The sequence below is a fragment of the Larimichthys crocea genome, chromosome XXII (genome assembly GCF_000972845.2).
Source record: "Larimichthys crocea isolate SSNF chromosome XXII, L_crocea_2.0, whole genome shotgun sequence".
Classification (NCBI taxonomy): Eukaryota; Metazoa; Chordata; class Actinopteri; family Sciaenidae; genus Larimichthys; species Larimichthys crocea.
In genome coordinates this window covers 6774868-6788042 of record NC_040032.1, presented here as the reverse complement: position 1 = coordinate 6788042, position 13175 = coordinate 6774868, and the positions used below count along the sequence as shown (strand labels likewise).

General features: G+C 38.3%; 2 protein-coding genes across 2 annotated transcripts; both read left to right on the top strand.

Annotated features, from left to right (window-relative positions):
* Positions 1-301: 301 nt before the first annotated feature.
* si:ch1073-15f19.2 (T-cell surface protein tactile) lies at positions 302-5876 on the top strand. Its single transcript, XM_010737001.3, has 7 exons — positions 302-518; positions 743-1072; positions 1545-1645; positions 1740-1896; positions 3310-3873; positions 4359-4467; positions 4634-5876. Exons 1-7 carry the CDS (start codon positions 437-439, stop codon positions 4785-4787), a joined length of 1497 nt encoding a protein of 498 aa, XP_010735303.3. The 5' UTR covers positions 302-436; the 3' UTR covers positions 4788-5876.
* Positions 5877-6657: 781 nt separating this feature from the next.
* On the top strand, positions 6658-12446 carry LOC113744309 (uncharacterized). Its single transcript, XM_027273285.1, has 6 exons — positions 6658-6857; positions 7759-7866; positions 7998-8034; positions 8175-8299; positions 9071-9129; positions 9898-12446. Exons 1-6 carry the CDS (start codon positions 6851-6853, stop codon positions 10372-10374), a joined length of 813 nt encoding a protein of 270 aa, XP_027129086.1. The 5' UTR covers positions 6658-6850; the 3' UTR covers positions 10375-12446.
* Positions 12447-13175: the final 729 nt, after the last annotated feature.

The window sequence follows — 13175 nt, the reverse complement described above, 5'->3', positions numbered from 1 at the left end:
TATGTTTAATGTATCAATTTATTCTTTAAGAAACCACATCAAACTTTGACTCAACTGCGAAAATAAAGTTTGAGTGACTCATGTGCATGTTTGGAATGAATTCATGAAAGTGAAGTTAATTAAAAGAACATTTCACTCTGTGATTTGATCATCAGTGACGTAATCCAGAATCAAATGAGTTATTTCTCTGCACTCTTACTGTAAGTATAGAGTGATAGGCACTGCAGCAGATTTGCATCTATTGCAAACGTGCTTATGCACCAGAAGTTTTCACCACAGCACTACACCAATGACTCACTTGTGTCACTCTCTGTGTGGCTTCCTGTGAAGATAGGTCATCCTGTTTTCTGTCTCACAGTTTGTTAACCTCAGTAGACAGTAAACTGTTTCTGTCTTTGCTGAATCCCTCAATGGAGCTTCGGCTTGATTGATCGTAATGATTTCAGGGAGTTCAGACATGGCTGGAAGTGTACTGGGTACGGCCTTCTCCCTCCTGCTCCTCGCTTCTATTATACAAGGTAATCCTGGACCACATATGCTGTTGCTTATATAATATGCCGGCAATCACCATGGGTTTGAAATGTATATTGGCTTCTGGTGTGACAAGCTGCCTATAGTACAACGCTCTGATTTTATCCTCCTGCATCCCAGCAGACTGCAGTATGTAATATCAACTTCAATGTGTAAGTGATTTTGTCTCCTCACTTCTCTTGCTTCCAATGTTTTCTGATGTGCTTGACAGGTCAGAATGTGTTCTATAAGGAGAAAATAGAGGCAGTAGTGGGCCAGGATGTGAGGTTGCCCTGCATTATGGAAAAAAGAACTGGTCTCCATATTGTCAGTATCGAATGGAGTAAGAATAATGATGAAAACACAAAGCTGGCTGTGTACAGCCCAAAATTTGGAGTCTATCTGTTTCGAACAAATGTTACCATGCAGATCGTGGACAATTCCACTGGTTCCTATCTAAATCTTCCCGGAGTGACAGAATGGGACAGCGGCATCTATTATTGTGACCTCACAACCTTTCCTCTGGGCTCCATCAGGAGAGAAACAGAGCTGAAGATCAAAGGTAAGCCGGAAGGCAAATGCATGCAAAGCCTTACCTACACACCTCAGCCAGAAGCTGCAGTCTTCACAGGATTTAACATTTGGATTATGTGCGGCAACTTTCTATTTAATTGTCCATTGCATATATTTCATGTTACTCCTGATTGCATCAGAACACAGCCCCTCTGCCAGTCTCAGCAGTTATTTAGTTCTGAGCAAATGTAATAATGTAATAATTGCAAGAACACATCTACAGTAAGAGCTTTGTTTGCCGCAAGACATTTATTCTCTTCCCTCTGTTTGGCCTGCTGTTTAATCCCTGATCAGTCATATGGTTGTCCACTGATGCAGGCACAATACACCCTACTGTACTGTCCTTTAAGTGAACTCGAAAGATGTTACGGTCACAGTAGGGGCAGTCACAGGAAATGTACAACTTACAGTAGTCTTTTTCCGATAGCACTCAAATAAATCTCACTTTTTCTTCCTGTTAGATCTTATGTGTGATGTCAGTGGCACCGTTGAAGTCAGTGCTGGAGAAAATGTGACCATTCAATGCAACGTGTTCTCTGATGCACAGTACAGGTGGACCAAGGTAAGGGAAAACACACCAACATTTGATTAATCAAATAATCTTTTAATAAAAAGTATTTATTATGCTACATAAACTTTTTTTTTTTTTGCTGTAGAACAAGGAGCTGGTGTCACAGAGTGAATCTCTGGAGCTTTTGTGGGTGACTGATGCTGACACGGGTGTCTACATACTGACTGTCAACACAGGCAACAGACGTCTGCGCAAAGAGTTTAACGTCACAGTGCTAACAGCAACCACAACCACAAGGACAGGTGAGCGTCTCCATTTCTTTGTCGCTGTTTTTCTCTTTCTGTCGCACTAAATTTCAGCATTTTTTCAGGGCTGGATTAACAATCTAGCAGAGGTCCCAAGAGACTGAATGACTTAATAAACTGCACTGGACCAGAGAGCTGATACTTGACTTTTGTTATTATAGTATAGCTCACTCAATTTTAATTTTAATTAGCTGAAAGGAAAGAGGGAGATTCAAAGGATTTTGGAGCTGCCAGCCACAGGAACATAGCAGTATCTGTGAATAACTGGAAACAAGAAAACTTTATGTGTGAAACTCTCAATTATTTGCTTGCAAATCAATTTACCCATGGGATTTAGGGTTAATACTGAACTCAGCTGAACTAAAAGAGCATTCACATTGCTGTGTGGGTTGTGCTAAAGCAGAAAAATAATACCCAGTTGTCTACTTTCTCATCCTGTATACGTGTCACACAAAAAAACGCACAACCCACACAGACGTGCAAAGTCACTTCCTGCTCTTCCGTTTCTATCTACTTTCAAACCACAGGAACAAACACGCTCAGCGGCGTCTCTGAACCGTGACATGGGGTGAGAGCACAATCTGTTGGCCGTATTGGAGAAGTACAGCCAAAGAGAAGGGCTGAAAAGTACTGAATTCAATATAAATATGTAATTGTTTCAATCCCTCAGTTGCGTCTCACAGGGGTGTATGCATGAGTACACATGGTAGATGAAAAGAATTGACATGGAGTAACTGTACTCATAACTTAGGAATACATATATGAAGTATCACTGAATTTGTCAATTCATGCACACTCCTTTGTCTTAAGAATCTTTGCCCATGGCTTCAGGGCCCAGGTTCTTCAATGAGCTCTTTGCCTTATTTTACCTATTGATTATGCACATAAATGCCAACACGGCCTATGTTTTAATGATGTATCACTGTGCGCTGGGTATTTCAAAGTTTTGTGGTGCATTACTGATACTTCCTACTCTTTATTCTGCTCTCCAGCGTTAAGCATTTAAAGGAATAGTTTGGCATTTTGACAAATATGTGCAGAAACAAAACCGTAAAATGAAAAAAGATTTTACGGTGTTATGTGCGTGTGTGTTAAGTTACTACTCCCCGGTGAAAAAATAATTCTAGCACATAACACCCCCTGAAACAAACAAATAAATTATATAGATAGGCGATTAGCTGCGGAGTTGATTAGCTGTAGGGTACAGCTGTATTTTTACAGACTTTAATAGTTTTTTTTTTTATTTAGATTCCTGTCTGTCAGTTTCCTATATCAGGATTTCTCTTCGAACATATGAGTGCTGTTGGCCTCCAAGAAAGTTTCCGATACTGCATTGACAACAACCAAACAATATGTATATTATTGCTGACAGCATGTCTATTATAAACTTTCTTGCTTTGCTGCTTACAGGTCTTGCGACAGTGTCACCACGGTCTAACATAACTGAGGATGGTTGGACTGAATCAGCAGACAGCAGCCTTACCACGTCACCGACCACAGTGCTTACAACCACTGAAACCAATGAGACTTGGACCATAAGTATGAGCTCTGATGGAACATCTTCTGACGCAACAGATGATAGTTCAAACATCAGCAATGTTACGTTCACCTCTTATACAAATAATACACAGACCAGTTTGACCTTAACCCCTGCCACACACACTGACATCCATTACTCCAACAACACCACTGATCAGGACACAAACGCGACTCACACTTCAGAGACATCCACTTTTTCTGACCAATCAGTGACCAGCAATCTATCCACAACATTAAGCTATGGTAGTACAGATTCAATGTTCGAATCAACACAGGAGACGTGGACCTACACGTCCACGCTCCCTACAATGCAACCAGAGATCGATTCTTCAACCAGCCCAGAAGAATCCGACACCCGAGGAAGCGTGACAGAAGACTCTGAAAACACTGGTGCAACCACAACTCTCTGGAATGTAGTAGTCACTCGGGATGAAGGTAATAACTATATAATATTTTCAATTTTGGTAAATGTACTTACCCATGAATGCAATCTCCATGAATCACTCTCATTGTTTCACATTGTTTGCGGCTAACAAGGTGAGGCGAGCAGCCCCAATGTTCGAAAGTGAATTGTAAAAGCCACAAATAACTGCACAAAAGGCAAAAGTCCTTACAAAGTACAGATGAATTTAAGCTGCACTCACTTTGCCTTCACCATCTGTATCTTCATCACATGTGGAGGCTTCAAAGATTGTAGTTTTCTCAGCCTCGGGCTAGACTCCCTCTTCAAGGGAGAAATCTCGTTAAAAGAAATGTCAACAGGACACTGCAGGACACATGGGGAAAAAGTTTACTGTAGCTTTACATTTATCACAGCTTGCTGGGTTTCACCAAAGCAAGCTGGTCAGTATCTTACAAACACATCTTTAGCTGTTTGTGTCTTCCAAAATGACGTTTCTCTCTCTGAATATGCTTCTTAGGTACCGATGGTGCAGAGAGTGAGCTGTTGTTGTTGTTAATCATTGTTCCGGTGCTGGTATTGATCGCTGTGGCTGCCTTCATCTACAGGAAACAAGTTATAAAGCAGAGGTAAAACTCTTCTTCCGTATCCATTCAAGCATCCTCTGCACATGCCTGCACGTATTCAGGGTCATGTCCTGGGTGACCAATCAATGGATTCCTATGGACGTGACCTAGAATAGCTGCAATAACTCTCTAGCAACGCCACCAGTCAATATTTGTGCTCTCTTTTTAGAATGGATCTACCGCCTCCGTTCAAACCCCCTCCACCTCCAGTCAAGTATACAGCAGCAAGACACTGTGAGATTTCAACACAGCCTTTCCCCACTGCAAGGTGTAACTCCGTAACGCAAGTTCAAAATCTGAGACTTTATGAACACACAGCATAATAAAGTTCTCACAAGTATTGATGACTTAATAATATGATACTGTCATCCAGTAACATTGAGAGTAAACTGGCTACAATCAGATCTTCAACCCATGGCTGCACGGATGAAAAAAGGATTTAATAATAATGTTAGTCACTATTACAAATGTGTATGTGAGCAGCACTGTGTTAATTAGAAATAGAAAATCTTTTTTTATTAAAATTCTGGTATTGTGATAACCTTTCTGTATTATTATTAATAATACAGAAATTATTAATATTATTATTATATGATAAACTTCTTGTAGTAATTGTGGGGGTAAAGTGAAAGCTCGATCACGTTGGTTGCAGAATTGTTATTGTGTTATGTATTATTTTCAGCTGTGGTCAGTTTTAAACAGTTATGAAACAGTTGCAGGCAATTGTGCAAGTGTGTATTTATCTGGCTGTGCTCTTTGCTATTGAGTATAAAATGTGCAGGTGGTTTTGATTTTTGCATCAAATGTATTGTGTAAAATTCATAAAAGGTTTCTGAGCTTTCAAAATAAAAGCTGGTTCTTTTACTTTTTTTATGAAATTATTTTAATATTATGTATTCACTGTGTTTGTCTAATGCAGTCATTTGGATTCCAGCTATTGTATCTTATGCAGGCATTCTATATACAGTATACAGAAACCAAAGTGTTAGACATACAGTATGTGCTGATTTACTTTGCCCTTTAAAAATCTGCAGTAATTACGACCAAGGTTATGTTTTCAGTGCCAGCAGGGGAGCATACCCAGAGTTTGGCATATGAAACCTGATTGGCCACCCCAGGTGCCACCTCATTATCCTAAACTGTGAGTGGCAGTCTGCCCAGTGAGAGGTGGAACCTTACTTCAAACCAACTGTTTGACAAGTAAACCAGACTTTTGTTTATAAAATGCATCATTTTATGCACACGGGTTTATCTGTTTTCATTATCTTTTTATTTTATTTTGTGACTGTATTTTTCATGTGCGTTGTATATGTTTTATTTTGTGTGTAGCCTAGGCCACAATTTCTTTTGAAGAACTTGAATGTTAAACGACTGTATGATTCTGTAATGATAGCAATTTAAAATAAACAATAATAAATACAACAATAACAATAAATGCTATACTGATCAATAGTGTGATTTAGGATTTCCTGCTGAGACGCCTGCTTCAAGCAGCTATTTCGAGCTAATGTTCATTGTGTCTATATCAAAGACCAGTGTTGTCCACATGTACCACAGAGTGAGATGTGAGCATACAAAGCGGGGCTTAAACCACAAACCACATGGGCTAAATGGCTAACAAACATGACAACCACTGATTACCATCAAACATACACACGGGACAAAAATATATCTCTTTATATTTTTTAACATTGACTGGTTTTATTTGCATTACTCGTTCATGTAAGTTATTTCTTTCCAAATTTGGAAAATAAGTGGACTGGTTCCTTTGTTTCACCCACTCTGTACATGCACACACACACGTTTGGCACATTTAGCTGTTCTGAGAAACTTGAAAAACTCTTTTTTTCATCTGATTTTCCAACCGCACTAACAAAAAACCACAATGTGCTGTGTGTATGCAAGATATAATTTGTTGATACATCACTGCGAAGCACAGACAACCCATGAATAGAGGTCTATAGTAGGCTACTTCATGGTACGATGGGAACGGAAAAGAAAGTGTAACCACAGGAGTATATTTGGTCAAAACTGGGGGTCAGGGTTCATTAGAGTGAAATATGGTTTTGCTTTTATTTATGAAGTTGCTAAAAGTTGCTTACAAACCATTGCATCTTTATATAGAAATACAGTATGACGTTCTATGTGACCTTGCTTTGTATCACACAGTGGTATTGAGACTGTGTGCCTCAAAATGAGGTTGCATTGTTTCCTGTTTGTAACTGTAGAGCAGCCAGTTTTCAAAGTGCTGTGATAAGACGTAACTAAGGCGAGGTAAAAATAGACTACAGTGGAGCACACCTCACTGACTGAACACTGTGATGCCCCGCAGCCTGAGAGCACTCGTGTCAGACAGACAACCTGTTTTGTTCAAGACGGCTGGAATATGTCAGGTAGGATGATACTGACCAACTTTGGGAACTTCTATTTATAAAATTCTATTTAGATTTTCAAACTTATATGTAACATTGCTCTGTTGTACATATTTGTGTAAATAATGAATGTTTCCGATAGTATAATTCTTACTTTTACCACAAAAACAATGTGACAGGAGGTGTCAAACAAAATAAAGGGAGAAAGTAAAGACTGGAGGATTTACCAAGAAACACAATGAGATCAGAACTCGTGTGTGTAACGGTGTACTGCTGTGTTTATTGTAGTTTACTATCCACACACCGTTTTTTTGTTGATGTCTCAGTACATCCGCTCATCATGTGCAGCACACTTCAACTACGGAGTAGTTTTTTTTTTTAACTAAATGACTTATTTATTACAGAGAAATGTAGATACATTTACAGTAAAACTGTGGTTACAGCAGGAAGAATGAATTTCCTGTGAATACTGCCAGTATTGTTTCTGCTATTTAACAGCTGTTTCTATTTAAAAACAAAGTAATAATCAGCATTTAGACATTTAGCCTTGAATAAAATATATATATATTATTTTTTGAAACACCATCCTGAGATGTTCCACATGCAGGAGCACATGGTAGATACACTTGTTGTAATCACTTTTCATTCATCATTTTAGAGTGGCCATAACAATAATCTTTAATGGCTGTAACGTCCTCTAATTCCTCCTCTTAAACATCAAGGACTGGATTTGTCCAGTATTGTTGAAACATTTGGCATATTACATATTTGTTTTGTTACAGGCGCAAAAGTGATGACGCATTTTTCTGTTTGTTTGTTATTGAGATGTACGGAGGGAAATTCCAAATCACTTTTTGATTCCTGGCGGCAGGAGTGTGTGAAGGTTTGAGGCGTTAATGGTCAGTTTGTGTTTGTCTTTTAGGGTGTCAATATGAAGTGGTCGGTCTGGCGTTGGTGACTCTGGCCTTGTTGATCTCTTTGTGCATCAATGTCATCCTCTGCATCAGACGGAAAGCCATTTTGAGAGGAGGTATGGTTATATATCAATCACATTATTTTGCTTTTCTAAATGTGGCCACTATTTTTCTAAACCTCTCTAAGCTTTTACAAAGATGACATGGTATTCTATAAACTGTTAAATATTTTATCACACAATCACAGATGAGTGCTGCTACCCACACATTCATGATACAGAAAGGTATGTTTTGGTATTATTAATCGTCTTATTTTGTAATAAATAATAATAGATATTATTTTTTTTTCCTTTTTCTTTATTGTCTACGAATGACATCTTAGTGTAGAAATAAACTGTGAAATTGTTCCTCTGTCTTTTTGAAGTACATCACATAATGAAGGACATTATTTTCATAACTTCAATGATGACGAGCCGCAGGAAAATCACCACAATCATGACGAGCAGCAGGAAAATCCGATCTATGGCAACATTAATGCAGATAGAAGAGGTGAGTGCAGCTTTCTGTCACCTTTGGAAAGAAATAACGGGAAATGACTGCATTTTTCATCTATTGCCAGCGTATCACTAAATTATTTGTGTATGAACTGTTTATTCATTTTTTTATTCTAATAATAATTAAAAAAATTCTGCATTTGTAGACATTATGTTTTTACAAATACCACGTGGCCAAGATTTAGAAACATTCCAAGTTGTGTATTAAAACAAGTTGAATGTTTATTTGGATTAATAAGACACATAAGATAAATGCATTTAGATAAAACTGTATAGATATTTTTTGCAATCTGTATAAATCCCTTTAGATTTCCAAAATGTATTTGCAATGTTTGTCAAAATGAAGTCCAAGATGAGCCTTTAAAAATATTATTTCATCTTGTATGCGCGTGGTAGAAGATGACTGCATAAGTCAAAATCTGTATGCACTCTTTGACATAAGAGTGGTTCCAGACTGTCCAGATAAATTATAATTCAGATAGATTATTGGGGTGTCTGAATTTCTTGACACATGCTTGTTTTAGGTGACTGGATCTGACTGTGATCACTGATTTTGGTGTTTGGAGAAGAAGACAAGATAGCTTTGGTTGTGTAGATTTGCTCTTGCTGCCACTTCTAATACATACATACATTGATTAAGACAATGGCTGACCAGGGTTTATTATAGACTCGCCTGAAAGTACAATTTTTATTCATTATAGTGATGTAAGTGTGTCTATAGTAAAATGTAAAATGCATGACTGAATGGTGTGTTTTCCTCGTTTAGGTTCTGTAGAGGTTTGCTATGAGATGATGACTGTGCAACACGCGAGAGATCGCATGAAGGTAAGTGCTGTGACTGTGTGTTCAGTCTAATAACTCACTGCAAGTTCATTTTCAAGGTTGTTGATCTCCACATAGTTTTCATTATTTACTTCATGTGACATCGGTGCATACTGTCCAATGCATGCTATTCCATCTTACATTTAATAGAGCCTGATGGCATTATTGCAGAGTCAACAAAAAGAAAAGCTTGTTTCTGCGCGCGGTGGTTTATTTTTCACCTGCTGATGTTGCTGCTTTTCAAGATTCTACCTGAATTGCATGTATGTGTTTCTGTGCGGAACGCATGCCAGCATAAAGGAATTGTTCAAACTCTCTGAAGCTTTGCATCTCCAACACAGAAGATGAAATGTAGTGAATATGACATGCACTCAAGGCAACAAGAAATAGATGCATGAGTGGTTTCTAAAGTGTGATCGTAGTCTAAACCAGTCGCTTAAATATATTTTGTAAATGCTGGTATCGTAGATAGATATTTGATGGCATGTAAAAAAAACGCTTGCTGTTTAACACATGACAGATTTGCTTTCGAAACGGAAGGCAGCTGACACTATATACACTGTGGTCACTGAAACTTTGAACGAGCGATCACAATTAAGCACAAACTGTTCTAAAAATAAACAGGTAGATGCAGAGAGCACAGAGCATACAACCACAAGATTCTACCCAAGATATAGAATATATATATTTATAATGGTGCATAGTGCTTCAGCATTTTGGGGGTATTTTTAATTGTAACCGACTAATTTTGTCTCTATGTGTGAACCAAAGTCTGTAGACCCTGACCTGAATTACGCCTCACTGGATCTTAAAGTGGCAAACAAACACAAGAAGAAGAATCGGCATCAGCAAAGCCACGCTCAGGGACGAAACAAACTGCAAGATCAGGTGCCTGTCCGCCTCACACCCCCTGTGAACGCTTTCTTGGAGGTGGAAGCAGACGTGGACGCTCAGCTTCCTTCCAGAGACACCAGCACCATGGTTTCACACAGCAGCATCTACCTGAACAGTCAGCAGATAGCCCAAGAGACAGTGGACATGGGAAGAGAAAGGGAGTTGGAGAACGCGGGTTGGGAAGACAGTGCAAGTAGAGAATGGGAGGGAGAGGCAGAGAGCATGGGAAGAAAAGATAGACACGGTCGTAGTAATGGGAGTGTACGTACTCAGCTGTTAGACGTAGAGGCCATTCACAGTGTCACAGATCATTTCATCAGCAGCTTTAACCACAACAGTGTCCAACAAGATTAGGCAGACGTCGTGTTAAGACTGTTATGTTACTTCAAACTGTTCAGAACCGAACCGGCAATAAAAGCCACCATCACTGTGCCTGCAAGAATGAAAACAATGTCACATTCGATATTCAGAGAGCTTTGCAGTTGAGCAATTTCCTCTGTGATGCAACAAACTACCTCTTGAACTCTCCCCACTGAGCAACTGAGGAACAAAAGGTGCACGTCTCAGCGCAGAGGGTGTAATAAATGTAGAGAATATAAAGAGAAAAGGAAACTGTGCGTGTGACATTTAGAGGTCAAGGGCTACGTGGAAAAAATGTAATGTAAAAAATTTGCTGCCAAAGACGAGGAAAACATCAAATCATCACAGGACACGGAAGATCTTTCACTGTTTTGATGTCTCAGACAGAATCGACAGATGTCTCATAGAAAGGTGTGAAGGAAAAAGAACTCTTTACATTTGTTTTCCACGCTGTGGGCGTTGACCAAGTCTCAGAGATGGCTCTCTTGATTAGGTGCACATGCCTGAGCACACGTGAATCTGTTTGTCAGGCATGTTATGACTGGAGATCAAATTAACATAAAGATCAAATTATGGTCAAGAAAGTAAAAAAGGAAGTTACTGTAAAAAAAACATATATTTTCCCTGTGGGCACGTTGTTATGTAAATGCAACCCACGGAGGACTTTCCCCTTCAAAGCTATGAAAATGGTTATTAGCTTTATAATCTACTGCACTTATGAGCTAATGTGGCGTCTGCTTAAATGATGATTTTGCTCTCTGTAATCCCCACTTGGGAAGGATAATTCACTGCCGCACTTTCCACTGAGGGGACGGAGCTCTGCAGTCAGAGGTCTACAGCCCACTAACTGTTTGTTGACAGTTTTTCAATAGCTGACTGTGGCCTACTTCTGCTCTATGGATTAATTTCTGGCTTCAGGCACTTTGGTTCTAACTGTTGCGCACACACAGAACAGGAAAGCAACGTAAAGGGACACTCACAAGTAACAGGGCACTGTTGTAACTGTTAAATCTTGTTATAAAAAACCTGCAAATATTCGTATTACAAAATATGTATTGCTTCATTACTCCTGTGTAACGTTAAAGCTGTGATTAGTAGCATTTTATTAAATTAATGAGTGTTTAACACACTGTAACAGTCTCTTCGATACATTTTTCATTGCCGATCAGCTGGATTGCACAGGATGTTTCCATGGTTGCTTTAGGTGACATAATAAAAGGGATACTTTTTTTCATCTTTGTTCAAACAGAGTCATCGTTCTTAAGGTTTCTTGCGATGACAGACGGTGGAATGATGAAAGTCAAAAGGAAAAATCTCTTTCCAAAAACACTGCAATGATACGATATGTTCACAGTTTGCAGTTCTGTCTCAAAACAACAGTCAGGTACTTGTGAACATGGACATGAACAGGTTTTGCATACTGGAATCACTGATGTTTACTGGTGATAAAATAATCCCTGAACAAAATTCTTGTTCCAGTCCATGTTATGTGCAAAAATAAGATATTTACCCAAAGCTAATATGCAGATTCAGCAGTCTGAGCTGAAACAGATCAAGTGGTTATCTTACATAGTTACTGTTTGTTCAAAACTAAATCCCATCTTTGCTTGACAGCTTTTTTTTTGTTTTTTTGGCTGAGCTGCAGTGGAGAAAAATATAAACTAAAAAGACTTGATTTGTTAACTTCAGACTGCTGAAGTCTCTGATTCTCTTTGGAGAAATTTAAAATTCATTTTTACATGACCCACATCCCCCCATCACTTGTATTACATTTAGTCATTCAGCAGACGCTTTTATGCAAAGCCACTTACAGAGAAGGGAACAACTGACAGTATATAGAAGAGAGCTCTTATGAACAGGAGGAATAAATACAGCAAGCAAAAACTGTTCATACGGGCACCACACCACTGTTCAGAAAAAATAAGAAACCTAATGTGTAGGCATGCTCTTACAAGCCTGAATGCGGCTCAGAATGATCATCAAGTGATACATCTACAATGTCATGTGTCTATTATAAAATATTGTGGCTATAATGTACTTTTAATAAACTACCCCTTTCTTCTTTATAATTGTTAAATGATTGTGTCAACTTCTCTTTAATAAGTTTATGTATGTTACTTAAGTAACTGGCTTCAATTATTTATTGGATATTAGCCTGCAGTCCCTCTAGTGGCCTGGAGTAGTACATTTTATTTAATCAGCTATTTTTCACAATTATTTTTATGGCAAAAGTCCAAAGTCATTAAAATCAAAAGTTTCTTGATAAACATCAGTACATCCATGTTTTATTATGTCCATACACTCTAAGAAATGATTCATGGGGTTAGTAGGTATAGCTCAAAATCAAGAGCTTTTCCAGCATAAAAAAATGTGTTTGTTACATATACACATAATAATGAGTTGATAACTTAATTTAGTAAGTTGGTCTAAATTAAAATAAAGAAAATAGTCTTAACTGAATAATAAATGAATTTTGAACTCTAACTTAAAAGTGTATACAGTTAGTACAACTTAAAAATCTCTTATGTGTCCGTTAAAAGCTGAGTACAAGGCTGACCTGCCCGGACTGGTTTTGCTGACAGACCATGCCTTTTGGAGGGAATGGAGCAGAGCACAGAAAGAGATTTGATTTTGAAGGCTTTAAGACTCTGTGAGTATAATGTTATGACTTTAGCTAATGATTCCATCAGCACACAGTACAAGAAATCGTTTCCAGCGGAAATATTTTTCCATAAGACAGTTTACAGTATGTGTTATTTTGGAGTAAATTGAATACATTGACATGTTGTGCATAT